The 14,713-nt window shown below is 38.7% G+C and overlaps 1 protein-coding gene across 4 annotated transcripts in view; it reads left to right on the top strand.

Annotated features, from left to right (window-relative positions):
* Nucleotides 1-14,713, top strand: part of LOC110463543 (dystrobrevin beta-like) — a 120,997-nt gene that overhangs the window by 66,596 nt on the left and 39,688 nt on the right. For 2 of the 4 annotated variants that reach the window (XM_021518206.1, XM_021518204.1), the window contains one exon: nucleotides 3,030-3,053. The exons of the other annotated variants lie outside the window; for them this stretch is intronic. In XM_021518206.1, coding sequence (XP_021373881.1) covers nucleotides 3,030-3,053 — 24 coding nt within the window. The remainder of the gene's footprint in view (nucleotides 1-3,029; nucleotides 3,054-14,713) is intronic. 4 annotated transcript variants of the gene reach the window in all.

Raw genomic sequence — 14,713 nt, 5'->3', positions numbered from 1 at the left:
TTTATCAGTGTCAAAGATTGAAGTGAGCATTTCTGTTTGCTGTATTATATTTTGTCCACTTCTCGCCCAACTTCAGTCATTTTCAGTTTCCGAAAAACTTTATTGGCAAAAATGTATACACCAGCACAATTAGTCAAGCCTCATCTGCAACCTGAAGTCATTCACATGCTGAAATGCTGAAATCAGGTCCTTATTTCCGTCCATGATTAACATAGTATTTTCACTTATTTGAAATGAGTTATGTACTTTTTCTGATCTTTCATTTATGAATTTTGAATTTTGTCCAAAGTACTGGTACTCCTACTTACCTTTTCAGTGATATTTATGAAACTTTGTACAAATGATCAATACCCTGGGTAGTTGTGTGCGCTTTTAATTTACTTTTAGCTCACCTAGTCCAAAGGGCCATGTGAGCTTATGCCGTACTGCGGCATCCGTCGTCCGTCGTCCGTCATCCGTCGTCCGTCATCCGTCGTCCGCCGTCCGTCCGCCACCTTTTTCTTTTGAATGACTTCTTCTGAAAAACTGTAGGACCTAGGGTCATGATATTTGGCCAGTAGGTACCTGGGATGGAGTGCTATAAAGTTTCCTCATTAAAATGACCTTGACCTACTTTCAAGGTCACAGCGGTCAAATATGTAAAAAAATTCAAACAACAATATCCTAAGAACCATTTGAACTAGAGTCATGATACTTGGGTATGTTATGTAGACCAGCAGTGCAAATATTTTTCTCGGTTACAGTTATGAGGTCAAATTTAAATGCTAGTCGGGGGTTGAAATGTCAACTTTGGTTAAAATCTTTAACAATCTTCTTCTCAAGTTCCATTAGGGCCAGGGTCATGATATTTGGCCAGTTGGTACCTAAGATGAAGTGCTATAAAGATTCCTCATTAAAATGACCTTGACCTACTTTCAAGGTCACTGGGGTTAAATATGTTAAAAACTTCAAACCACAATATCCTAAGAACCATTTGGACTAGTGTCATGATACTTGGGTATGTTATGTAGACCAGCTGTGGGAATTATTTTCTTTATTACAGTAATGAGGTCAACTTTAAGTGCAAGTCGGGAGTCAAAGGTCAATATGAGTTAAAAGCTTAAAAAAAATATCTTCAGAACCGTTTAAGAGATGTTAAAATGTCTTGTGTTCTAGTTACCAAATTTGGTCTTAAGTTACCTATATGTCAGTTGCATGTAACAAAAGAAACAGGTGAGTGATACAGGCCCTCTGGGCCTCTTGTTAATTATGCATATTTCAATAGGGATCATATGACCTTTTCAGCTAGCTGTCTTGTTTTAAAATTTTGTCAAAAGTATTGTTACTTATTTTCTTCGTCGATATTTATGAAACTTGGTACACATGTTTGGTATTAAAGGTAGTAGCACAGTTAAGATTTATATTGTACTTTAGCTATTTCATAAGAGTTATTTCCCTTTTCTGATTTTTCGTGTGTGACCGGAAAGCCTATGGCTTGCAGTTCTAGTTGATATTGAAGGAGATTTCTAGGGATTCGAAAAGTGTGTAATAGCAGAGGGGATGAGGTAATTTTGTGCAGTAATAGAGTATCTAAGATCATTTGGGCCACTTATTTTCAAAGCCCAATCGATCTTGACCAGTTCATTTTAAAGTTGGCAATGTAACCATTTTGTAGAGGACATGTTGACATTTGTCAGCCGTACAGTGTTTCTATTGTTGATAGTTCATGAGACGTTTTTGCTACTCCATCATCATCACCTTGCCCAAATGTAGCAGGATGTTGCCGTCTGTTGCTCTTTCTGGTTTAGAGATAAATCAATATTTTGGTGGTATGATTACCTGTCATTTCTCAAAGTAATTTGTTACAAAATGAAAACAAAAGTAACGGAAATTACTCGGCCATCCATTTGCATACCTTTAGCTTTGAAGGCAACTGTGATGAAGAGACAACTAAGGGTAATACAGATGTATTCCTTTTGCTGCGGAAATGAATTTGATAGTTTTTATCCGTACGCGTTGTGTCACTAGTGGTCGAAGATGGATGACAATTGTGGCTGAGCTGATGAATATTTGCGATTCATTAATAATTAAGGGAAGGGTATTGTTACCACAATCATAAATCAATACAAAATACCTAGTTACATGCCTGCTGTCCACTGTACTAATCTGTATTCATGTAAAACATTGGACTAGCCACAATGGTCTTTGTTTCTATGGCCAGTTTCCATGGATATAGGAAACGTATGTACATAACTCAATAAATAGATAATGTGCATGTTGGGAGTGAAAATCTGAGTGTTTTGCCACACGCAGGCAGACGACACTTGTCCTCGGAGGGCACCAGAGGGGGATGAGTCAGCTGGGCCCCTTGTCCAATCAGATGCTGTACGGGGCCGATGAGGTGACCTGTCACCCATTAACCTGCCACTTTACTGCTGTCAGTCACTGCTCTAATACACATTTCATGGGACAGTGTCTCAGATTAGAAATTTCTTTGCAAACTTGATTATGGAACCACAAGAAAAACTGTTATTTTTACTTCTTGTTCTTTTCTTTTATGTATATTCTCACACAGTTTTTCTACACAGTAACTTACAATTTGTTAGAGTTTAAACTTTTATGTAGATCAAAGGTCACCTGTAAGGTCGTAGGTCATGCAGAAATAGTCATGTGTACTTTTAACTAAAACCATATTACTTTTGCATCTCAACATGACATATTCAATATTTCTAAATCTAAACATATAAGGACCTATTGTAATACAATTCAAACATTAGTAGAAATCAGTTTAAAAGGATTTGATATATTGAATTGAATTGCCCATAGAAAACGTTTGGGAAAATTTCATGGAATCTTTAATACCCGATACATGTAGTATATTAATTTGTCAATCATTAGAAAGATGACATTTTCACTGTATCATGTACTTGGATATTGCAAATCCGGGTTTTTTCAGGGTGTTCATTTAATTGTCAAGGTCACAATTCCTATATGTCGGAAAAAATACTGTCATCACTCTAGAACGTTCCTTTCTGATTGTATCATTGTAGACAGCTGTAACAGGGAGTCGAAAGGTATTGTGAGTTTTACCATCTACTTCTAGTATGTACACATGTTTGTGATGTTAATCTGAAATACCCATGTTACTGTGTTATTGTTAATGACATGATGTATCTCCAAACTTAATGTTGCTACAATCTTGTGAATGACTCTAATTTGGAATCAGGATGTTCTTACAGTCTTACAAATGGCTAAACTCCTTTCTCACTGTTACTATCATCTTGTGGATGACAATCTAGAATTCCTCTGTTATTGAAGACTTAGGAATGGTGCTAACTACACTGCAGTCTTGTAAATAACAGTTAATTTTGAATCTGTATGTAAAAACAGTCTCGTGAATCAGTTATCTTATTCACCCCTACATATTTAAACTGGACTTGCCATGTCTTTGATTTGGTAAGGTTCAAATGTGACTTCAGGGGTGAATGGGTTAAGCTGGAATCCATCTGTTACTAAATCCTTGTGAATAACATGAATCTCCAATCCTCATGACAACAGCATTGTGAATGAGTTTATAGGTAAAGGGTACCAGCAAGTTCAACTTTATTTATACCATTGTCATTATTGTTAAATATTTTAGTTCTTTTCAAAGAAATATTTCCTTAAAACCTCCTATTATCATGCATTTTACAGAATTGTAGTTGTTTGAAATTTAAAAATTTTGATAAAAGAGAGAAAAAAAACCCCAAAAAACTGCTCATGACGTTTCTATTTCAAAGCCTACATTTTACCAATGTTGCAATACAGGAATTTTATATAAAAATGGCCACAAAATGATCAAGTGTCCAATTTATGGGCCACAAAGCATATGAAAAATTTGAAAGGGGCCGTTTCTTTAAGACAGAATGCTTCATCTTCTATATAGAAGGGAGAGTACTCCCGTCCAAGTTAAAAAAACCACACCAAAAAACATTATTGGAACTTTTCTTCTTTGTGATTATAACAAATGCATTGGTAACAGTTACCTTAATCTCAAATTTCATTGTTTCTACAGTCTTATGAAGGGTATTAATCTCAAATCCCATGATAACCACAGCATTGTAATAACATCAAAATCTAACCCCTATCTTTTCTTCAAGATTTGAACTCCTGGATGTCATCAGTCGGTTAAACTCTGTTAAGATTAATGTGTGTATTGAGCACTAAGTCAATGGTTTGTGTTGGTGAAGACTTGACACCAGACATCCCCAGATAACTGTACCACCATGCTCAGTAATTCACAAATTTGTCTTGCTCTATAAAGCAATATTTTATTTGTCCTTAAAAAGAATGATCATTGGAACAATCTTTGCCACTACGTAGATCTTCGTAAAGTATACTTCTGAATAGTCTTCAGTACAATCAATGGCCCTTTACTATGTAGAGGTAAAATTTGATAAACATGGCTGCAGTAATATTTTACCGTACATGTTAATTATGCTGATATCATTATTATATAAAGGGAGTTATAAAAAGGGGCTAGAGAGGCTAAGGGGTTAGAGGTTTAAAGTGTTTGCAAGTCTCTGGTAATTAAGGGGCTATTACTATGGCCCTCTCATATTCCTCCTAAATCTCTCTCTGACTTCTCCGTCTCCCCTAATACTGAATTGATCTCTAAATAATCTCCCTCTCATGTATTGATCTTACGTACAGAAAGACAAATTGTACCAAATTGTGTGTCTTTCAATTTATTTTTATTTTTTATATATATGTAAATAATAAAGATAAAATTGAAGATGGAATTTCATCATCTGAAATCTGACCTCTTATTCTGTCTCTTGACGGATGTGAAATGATTAATTTACTGTCAACACACAAATACCCAAGGGCCCTTTTAAGAAGTAAGAGTTATTTCTGAGGATCATCGATAGCTAATCTGAACAGATGACTTTCACACTTACACCACCAAACCTGTCAACACAGAAAAGTTTAATGGACAGCCACAGGGTAACACTAGGACTAGACCATAGCTCCGTTGTCTTAGTTATACAACCAGGTTTATAACCTCCAACCATCCATTTCCTTCTCTCTCTTTCCTTCTTTCTTTCCTTCTTCTCTTCCATCATTCTCTACCCTCCCTCCTTCTATCTCCATTGTCTTTGTTATACAACCATGTTTATAACCTCTAACCATTTGTTTCCTTCTCTCTCTTTCCTTCTTTCCTTCCTTCTTCTCTTCCATCATTCTCTACCCTCCCTCCCTCTATCTCCATTGTCTTAGTTATGCAACCATGTTTATAACCTCCAACCATTTGTTTCCTTCTATCTCTTTCCTTTTCTCTTTCCTTCTTCTCTTCCATCATTCTCTACCCTTCCTCCTGCCCTCCCTCCCTCTATCTCATCTCCATTCCCCTTAACTCATATGATCAGTAGGCAGGGGACCACCATTTTACCATTTTACTTAATTATTTGATGGATGTTTTTCCTGACCCTTTTTACCTGAGTGGCAGGTGAGATATTAACAGAGACCACTTGTGTTAAGAGACCACTTTTTAATATTCCCCATATATAGTGATATTATTGTGAACTAACCTGTATGAAGAGACCATCTGCATAAAGGACACAGTTTTTGGACTTCCTGAGAGTGGTTTCACCTTACAGGTATGGCTGTATTACATTTTTTAAGGATCTCCGTTTATTTCCAGCATGACTAGCTTTGAAAAATAATTTCTGTTAAGAAAACCATACTTTCCTGGACTTTGATGTAAAATGATAAAGAGGAAAGTTCTCGGTGTAAAAGTTGAGCAGGACTAGTCGGGGATTTATCCCCTAGACTTCAGATTGTTATACTATCGCTCTAACCGACTGAGCAACCTAAGATCAACGAAATATCCTTAACCAGCTTTGCTACAGTTATATCCAAACAGAAGTGAAGGGGAGTTTACTGTAGATAGAAAAAAACACAGTGCAGTGGGAAAGGGATCCTTAAGTGAAATAGTTATTGGTATCCTGTTGTTTTCAAGAAGCATAAATGGTATTTAATAGCGGTAAAGATTTTAAATGTCCATGTGACGGTAAGAGTATGTATATCAAATAAAACACGAAGACTACAATTCGCTAGCACTTTCACCCATCTTGGGGCTCTTCAGGCGATTTGAATTTATTTGTGACGTCATAAATGGAGTACACATACTTTCTATACTATAACTGTAAATGTATATTGGTATTCAATATATGTATATGTTTTTATGCTATCTGCTGAAGTCCTGGTCTGGTAATATTCCCATTACACCAATCAAGTTTGTTTATTCAGGAGGACATATTTAACTCGGTATTTCCCAGAGTAAATCCTGTTTTTATCCTCATCTTCACACATACAGCTGGTCATCGTAAAAGGAAGCATACAGGCCTTGTAGACGTTTTTATCCCCTCAATAGAATTAGCAGATGATTTAATGTGGACGTTTTATAAAACACGAGTTGGTTTATATAAATATTGGCAGAGTACAAAAGACAGAGCCGGAGATGAATGAAGTGGTTTCCCCGCGGGTATTACATCATTGCATTCATTTGCCTTATATTGGATTAATTTGCGGCAATATGATACACGATGTTGAGTATTTACGTCAATAGATTGATAGATCACATTAAAATGAGTTGACAAGAACGATACATGTTAATATAAATTAAAGCAGGAGAGTCTGGTATCTGGTATTGACACAGAGCTGCAATAGGTGTTCTCAGTGTTGTAGATTACGGGAGGCTGCATGAAATAGTGTCGTAGTACGACCGCTACTAGCCGTATCAGATCTGTCGGTGCCTATGGGTATTTTAGGAAGCAGCAGTGTTAGGAAACTCATCAGGATAAAACAGATTTGCCAGATTTATCCTGTTTGATTCCTCAATCTATACAAGGATCTGAACAGGTTAGAAAAAAACTATTACACGCTCCCCCAGACACCCCAGGGGTGTCACTCTGATGAAGAAGCATTGCCACAGAGAGGAGGGCGCCTCGTCAGTGTATGATTGGTGGTAAGTGTAAGCTAGCCACAGCTACCTAGGCTGTGATTGGTGGTACTGTCCTCTACCTACCGAGCTCCCACCCGATGTCAGCATTGCTGTATGACTCAATCAGGTGATCAATAGGAATGTGTTTGTCAACACAAGGAGAACCAGAAGTGCTGTGTGGTTTGTCAGTGGTGGAAAGTACCACAGAGAGCACACGTAGACTGGATACTACCGATAGTGGGGTGGTCAGATTTATAGAATGTCACACTCTAGGATTCTACTGGGACATGTAACTCGGCAGTGACTATTGTGACCAGACATGCTCATATTATATTGTTGACTTTGGTGTAACATGACACACTGATCTCATACGAGTGACATTGTTTTAACAGGACAGGCTGGTTTTACACTGGTGGCTGATGTAACAGGACAGGCTGGTTTTACACTGGAAGCAGCTACAACAGGACAACCTGATCGTGTATAGGTTTTACTTTTTTAACAGGACATGCTGATTTCATACTGGCTGTGATGGAAAATGACATGCTTATCATATATTGGTGGCTACTATAATAGGACACACTGATCCTATACTTCTGTAACTGGGCTCTTTGTTTTAATACTTATGACACTGCTATAATAGGAAACACTGTTATTATACTGGTGACAACTGGATACACTGATCTTATACTGCTGGCTGCTGTAACAGGATACTGATCTTATACTGCTGGCTGTTGTAACAGGACACTGATCTTATACTGCTGGCTGCTGTAACAGGATACTGATCTTATACTGCTGGCTGCTGTAACAGGACACTGATCATATACTGCTGGCTGTTGTAACAGGACACTGATCTTTTACTGCTGGCTGTTGTAACAGGACACTGATCTTTTACTGCTGGCTCTTGTAACAGGACATTGATCTTATACTGCTGGCTGTTGTAAAAGGAGACTGATCTTATACTGCTGGCTGTTGTAACAGGACACTGATCTTTTACTGCTGGCTGTTGTAACAGGACACTGATCTTTTACTGCTGGCTGTTGTAACAGGACACTGATCTTTTACTGCTGGCTCTTGTAACAGGACATTGATCTTATACTGCTGGCTGTTGTAAAAGGAGACTGATCTTATACTGCTGGCTGTTGTAACAGGACCCTGATCTTATACTGCTGGCTCTTGTAACAGGACACTGATCTTATACTGCTGGGTGCTGTAACAGGACACTGATCTTATACTGCTGGCTGCTGTAACAGGACACTGATCTTATACTGCTGGCTATTGTAACAGGACATTGATCTTATACTGCTGGCTGTTGTAAAAGGAGACTGATCTTATACTGCTGGCTGTTGTAACAGGACCCTGATCTTATACTGCTGGCTCTTGTAACAGGACACTGATCTTATACTGCTGGGTGCTGTAACAGGACACTGATCTTATACTGCTGGCTATTGTAACAGGACATTGATCTTATACTGCTGGCTGTTGTAAAAAGACACTGATCTTATACTGCTGGCTGTTGTAACAGGCCACTGATCTTATACTGCTGGCTCTTGTAACAGGACACTGATCTTATACTGCTGGCTGCTGTAACAGGACACTGATCATATACTGCTGGCTGTTGTAACAGGACACTGATCTTTTACTGCTGGCTGTTGTAACAGGACACTGATCTTTTACTGCTGGCTGTTGTAACAGGACACTGATCTTATACTGCTGGCTATTGTAACAGGACACTGATCTTATACTGCTGGCTGCTGTAAAAGGACACTGATCTTATACTGCTGCCTGTTGTAACAGGACACTGATCTTATACTGCTGGCTGCTGTAACATGACATAATGGTTTAATACTGGTGGCTATTGATCTTATACTGTAACAATGCTGAAACATGATTCACTGAGCTTATATGCTGATGGCATTATTGTAACAGGACTTACTGATTATATATTGGCTATGCTGAAATAGGACATGCTGATCTTATATTCTGTGACATTGCTGCAACTGGACACATTGATATTATACTGCTGGCAGCTGTAACATGACATGCTGATCATATGTTGGCTCTGCTGTAACATGACATGCTGATCATATTTAAGCTCTGCTGTAACATGACATACTGATCATATTTAAGCTCTGCTGTAACATGACATACTAGTGCCACTACTACAATTGAACACTTCTGTAATGATGCATGGAAACCTCTGTAATTGGATTGTTTAAGTGAAGCTGTTGTAGTCTATGACTATAAAGGAAATGCTATAAAAGCACACAGACATTGTTGTAACAATACATACACAAGCTGTTATTGTAAGATGATTAAGAGAGCATCGCTGTAAAACAGCACAAAGGACACTTCTGTTATATATTACATAATAGGACATTTCTGTGTAAAAAGATATATTTTAAAACGTAATAGGCCATACACAGTAACAGGATTTAATGGTGCATGGTGAATATATGACACTGTTAAACATATCCTAAAATGGACTATATGAAGGTATATTACTGGAGGTAGATCAAGGACATAGGGGGTCGTTGTTAAAATATAGGAGGTCGTTGTTAGAATATAGGGGGTGGTTGTTAGGATATAGGAGGTCGTTGTTAGGATACATAAGGTCAGTGTCGTCATGGGACACATGTAGAATATTCTATAATGATACAAAAATGGAATATACTGTAATGTGACGTATACAGATAATGCTATAATGGGACAAAGTTTTCACATTGCATTCAGGAAAATAGTTTTAGCTAACCCTTAGGCAAAGCATTCAGGGAAATAGTTTTAGCTAACCCTTAGGCAAAGCATTCAGGGAAATAGTTTTAGCTAACCCTTAGGCAAAGCATTCAGGGAAATAGTTTTAGCTAACCCTTAGGCAAAGCATTCAGGGAAATAGTTTTAGCTAACCCTTAGGCAAAGCATTCAGGGAAATAGTTTTAGCTAACCCTTAGGCAAAGCATTCAGGGAAATAGTTTTAGCTAACCCTTAGGCAAAGCATTCAGGGAAATAGTTTTAGCTAACCCTTAGGCAAAGCATTCAGGGAAATAGTTTTAGCTAACCCTTAGGCAAAGCATTCAGGGAAATAGTTTTAGCTAACCCTTAGGCAAAGCATTCAGGGAAATAGTTTTAGCTAACCCTTAGGCAAAGCATTCAGGGAAATAGTTTTAGCTAACCCTTAGGCAAAGCATTCAGGGAAATAGTTTTAGCTAACCTTTACAGAGGCAAAGCATTCAGGGAAATAGTTAAAGCTAACCCCTACATAGGCAAAGAATTCAGGGAAATAGTTTTAGCTAATCTTACATGGACAACACATAATTAGCAAGGATATCGCTAACTGCAGACAAAGCTTTAACAAGAATTCCAGGGACAAACCGTCAACAGAACCTGACAGGACAAACATTCAACACACCCTGCAGGGACAGATTTTCAGCAGGACCCACATGAGAAAGCTTTAGCAAGACAAAGGTGACAAAGCTTTTCCAGGCCTTAAAAGGACAAAGCTTCAGAAAGATTTGCAGTGATGAAACTTTAACATGGGCCAGAGAGTTTTAGCTGAGTTTCAATAAGGCATAAAAGGACAAAATCATATAAATTTGAAAAAAAACAACCTTGCAGTTTTAGACAAGCGGAAATAGTGCTGAAATGGTATAGTAATTTACTGATATTTATAGGCCATTCAGAGACAGTGCTGTTGCCCAACTTGCCGGAGCCCTACAGTGTTGCAGCTGTGTTGACACAACTTGCCAGAGCCTTACAGTGTTACAGCTGTGTTGACACAACTTTCCGGAGCCTTACAGTGTTACAGCTGTGTTGACACAACTTTCCGGAGCCTTAAAGTGTTACAGCTGTGTTGACACAACTTTCTGGAGCCTTACAGTATTACAGCTGTGTTGACACAACTTGCCAGAGCCTTACAGGGTTACAGCTGTGTTGACATAACTTGCCAGAGCCTAACAGTGTTACAACTGTGTTGACACAACTTGCCGGAGCCTTACAGTATTACAGCTTTGTTGACACAACTTGCCGTAGCCCTACAGTATTACAGCTTTGTTGACACAACTTGCCAGAGCCTTACAGTGTTACAGCTGTGTTGACATAACTTGCTGGAGCCTTACAGTGTTACAGCTGTGTTGACACAACTTTCCGGAGCCTTACAGTGTTACAGCTGTGTTGACACAACTTTCCGGAGCCTTACAGTGTTACAGCTGTGTGGACACAACTTTCCGGAGCCTTACAGTATTACAGCTGTGTTGACATAACTTGTCAGAGCCTGACAGTGTTACAGCTGTGTTGACACAACTTGCCGGAGCCTTACAGTATTACAGCTTTGTTGACACAACTTGCCGTAGCCCTACAGTGTTACAGCTGTGTTGACACAACTTTCCGGAGCCTTACAGTATTACAGCTTTGTTGACACAACTTGCCGTAGCCCTACAGTGTTACAGCTGTGTTGACACAACTTGCCGGAGCCTTACAGTGTTACAGCTGTGTGGACACAACTTGCCGGAGCCTTTCACGTGTAACAGCTGTGTTGACATAAGTTGCTGGAACCTTACAGTGTTACGGCTGTGTTGACACTTTTTGCCAGAGCCTTACAGTGTTACAGCTGTGTGGACACAACTTGCCGGAGCCTTCCAGTGTTACAGCTGTGTTGACATAAGTTGCTGGAACCTTACAGTGTTACAGCTGTGTTGACATAAGTTGCCGGAGCCTTACAGCTTTACAGCTGTGTTGACACACTCCTAAGATGGATGGATGTTATGTTGACTATCTCTACCAGACCTTGGTAAGCATGTCACATCAGTTCTGTTCAACACTTTTGATTTCAAAATCCTATGATAAAATGATTTCTTCTGTTATATCAGTTGTTCCCATCTGTGTTGGTTAATGTTTTGTGTGTTATTATACGTAGAAATCTTCTAACTCCGTATATATCTACGTGAATGTAGCATTAAACCATTCTGATAGGCAGTGCTGTAGTCTATAATTAATAGGGCTGTAATGTTGAAAGTTGCGTTTGATGTGTTCCAGCGTTAAGTTAGAAATAACTAGTGGACGGCCATGATTTATAGAGGCACTGCTTTGATCGTTATGGCCTGGCTACTGAAGATATTGGGTAATGGTCAGCAATGAATATTCCCATAATTGTAGCGCTGATAACACAGGCCTGCGACCAGGATATTATGATAACTGTAATCAGGTATAGCCAATCAGTGCCTCGGCTCAACCAAACACTTACTGGTAACAGATGCATATATGCATGGAATATAAATGTCTTTTATCCAGATACAATACTATTAATGGCCATTACATTATGACTTGGTTTGTGAAAATTAGCACAAGCAAAAAGAAAATCAATGAATTCTTCAAAACTTTAATTTTGGGATGAAAGTCTAACAAGTTTTTAGCTCACCTGGCCCAAAGGGACCTTCACTCATATTCAAAGTCACAGGGGTCAATTGTCTAAAAAAAGCTTTAAACGTCTTCTTCTAAATAACCATAAGGACCAGGATGATGATATCTGGCCAGTAGCATACTAGGATCAAGGACTACCAAGTTTGTTAAAAGGAATGACCTTCACTCCTATTCAAGGTCACAGGAGTCAAACATGTAATAGGCCTAGACTATCACCTTGTACTGTATTTTGCGCATGTGTAAAGGTACACAGACCTGCCATCCATCTTTGTCATTAACATTGGACTTGTGAAGTGAAGTGTTCTAACCCACAAGGGGCTGTAAGGAAAAGGCCCAAAAGAGGGAAATTGGCCAAATGTTCAAAAATCTTCTTTAAAAATGTTGCAGTCAAATAATCTTCACAATTAGAAAAGTTACAAGATGTTATAAAAAAAACAAAAAGTTGCCTCTTCGTTTTACTATACTTGATGTACTAGATACAAGAACATGTGGACTGGTTATTTAATAAGAGAAAGGTTAAATCCATTAGGTTTCAAATGGTATAACTCAATTATCAATCTGTACTGATTTCCCATGTTACATTACCCTTGGTACCAGCTTTCAAAATTTCTTTAGTAAAATGGTTTTACATAAGATCCATGTCAGTCATGTTATACCTAGTGATTGGAGCAGGAACAAATAAAACATTAGCCTTAACTTCAGTGTACTTAAAAATGCCTCAGAAATTAATATAAGACAGAGGAATTGCTGTAAATGTGAATTGTACAGATCACAGGTTATTATGCGATTCCCTATTCTTGTTCACACTATCTGGTATATACAGTCAAACTTCCATAAATCGAACTTCGAACATTCAAATTTCTGGATGTGTCTAACTTCTGACAAAGTCTGGATTTTTTCCTAATATAACACTAGTGACATTTCATTTATGAATTGAGTCAAATTTCGAACTACAATCAAGGTCCTATTGTTGGGAAAGCATTGGAAATAACAACTTATAAATCGAAGTAAAACAATTACTTGTACGAGAACACTGTAATATACTAAACATGCAAACTACAGTTTATAATTACACGAAACATTATTTACTAATAACATTTATAATCAACTATTTTTAGGAAGGGCCAAGTGAGCTTATCCCATGGCACGGCGTCCGTCAACCATTTCCTTTAAAATGCTACTAGTCCTGAACGGCTCAGAGGATTTTGACCAAATTTGGTCTGGAGCATCATTGGCCAAAGGGTTCTCAGTTTTGTATAAACGGTGGGTATGGTCCCCCTGGGGGCAAAGGGGCGGGGCCAAATAGGGGGCCAAATAGGGGGGAAAATAGGTAAATCTTTAAAAATCTTCTTCTCAACCAATAGAAGGATTTTGATCAAATTTGGTCTGGAGCATCGTTGGCCAAAGGGGTCTCAGTTTTGTATAAACAGTGGGTAGGGTCCCCCTGGTGGCAAAGGGGCGGGGCCAAATAGGGGGGAAATAGGTAAATCTTTAAAAATCTTCTTCTCAACCAATAGAAGGATTTTGATCAAATTTGGTCTGGAGCATCAGTGGCCAAAGGGTTCTCAGTTTTGTATAAACAAAGGGTATGATCCCCCTGGGGGCAGAGGGGCGGGGCCAAATAGGGGGAAAATAGGTAAATCTTTAAAAATCTTCTTCTCAACCAATAGAAGGATTTTGACCAAATTTGTTCTAAAGCATCTTTGGACAAAGGAGCCTCAAGTTTGTATAAGGGGAGGGTGTGGCCCTTCTGGGAGCATAGGGGCGGGGCCCAATAGGGGAAATAGAGGATTTTTTTCTCCTACTATAGAAGTGAAGGGATTTTAACCAAATGCAGTCTGAAGCATGATTAGGGACCAAAGAATCAATTTTGTATAAACTGAGGTGTGTGGGCCCCTTTCTTTGGGGTAGATGGGTGGGGCCCATTAGGGGAAATAGAGGAAAACATTAAAGATCCTTTTCCTTTTGTACCGATGAAGGGATCTTGACCAAATTTGGTCTGGAGCATCATTGGCCAAAGGGTTCTCAATTTTGTATAAACGGAGGGTATGGTCCCCCTGGAGGCAGAGGGGCGGCGCCAAATAGGGGGGAAATAGGTAAATCTTTAAAAATCTTCTTCTCAACCAATAGAAGGATTTTGACCAAATTTGTCCTAGAGCATCTTTGGACAAAGGAGCCTCAAGTTTGTATAAGTGGAGGGTGTGGCCCTTCTGGGAGCATAGGGGCGGGGCCCAATAGGGGAAATAGAGGATTTTTTTTCTCATACTAAACAAGTGAAGGGATTTAAACCAAATGCAGTTTGAAGCATGATTAGGGACAAAAGAATCAATTTTGTTTAAA

This window comes from Mizuhopecten yessoensis, unplaced genomic scaffold (assembly GCF_002113885.1).
Source record: "Mizuhopecten yessoensis strain PY_sf001 unplaced genomic scaffold, ASM211388v2 scaffold10915, whole genome shotgun sequence".
Classification (NCBI taxonomy): Eukaryota; Metazoa; Mollusca; class Bivalvia; order Pectinida; family Pectinidae; genus Mizuhopecten; species Mizuhopecten yessoensis.
The sequence above is the reverse complement of the archived record's forward strand: the minus strand, read 5'-3'. Positions and strand labels throughout refer to the sequence as shown.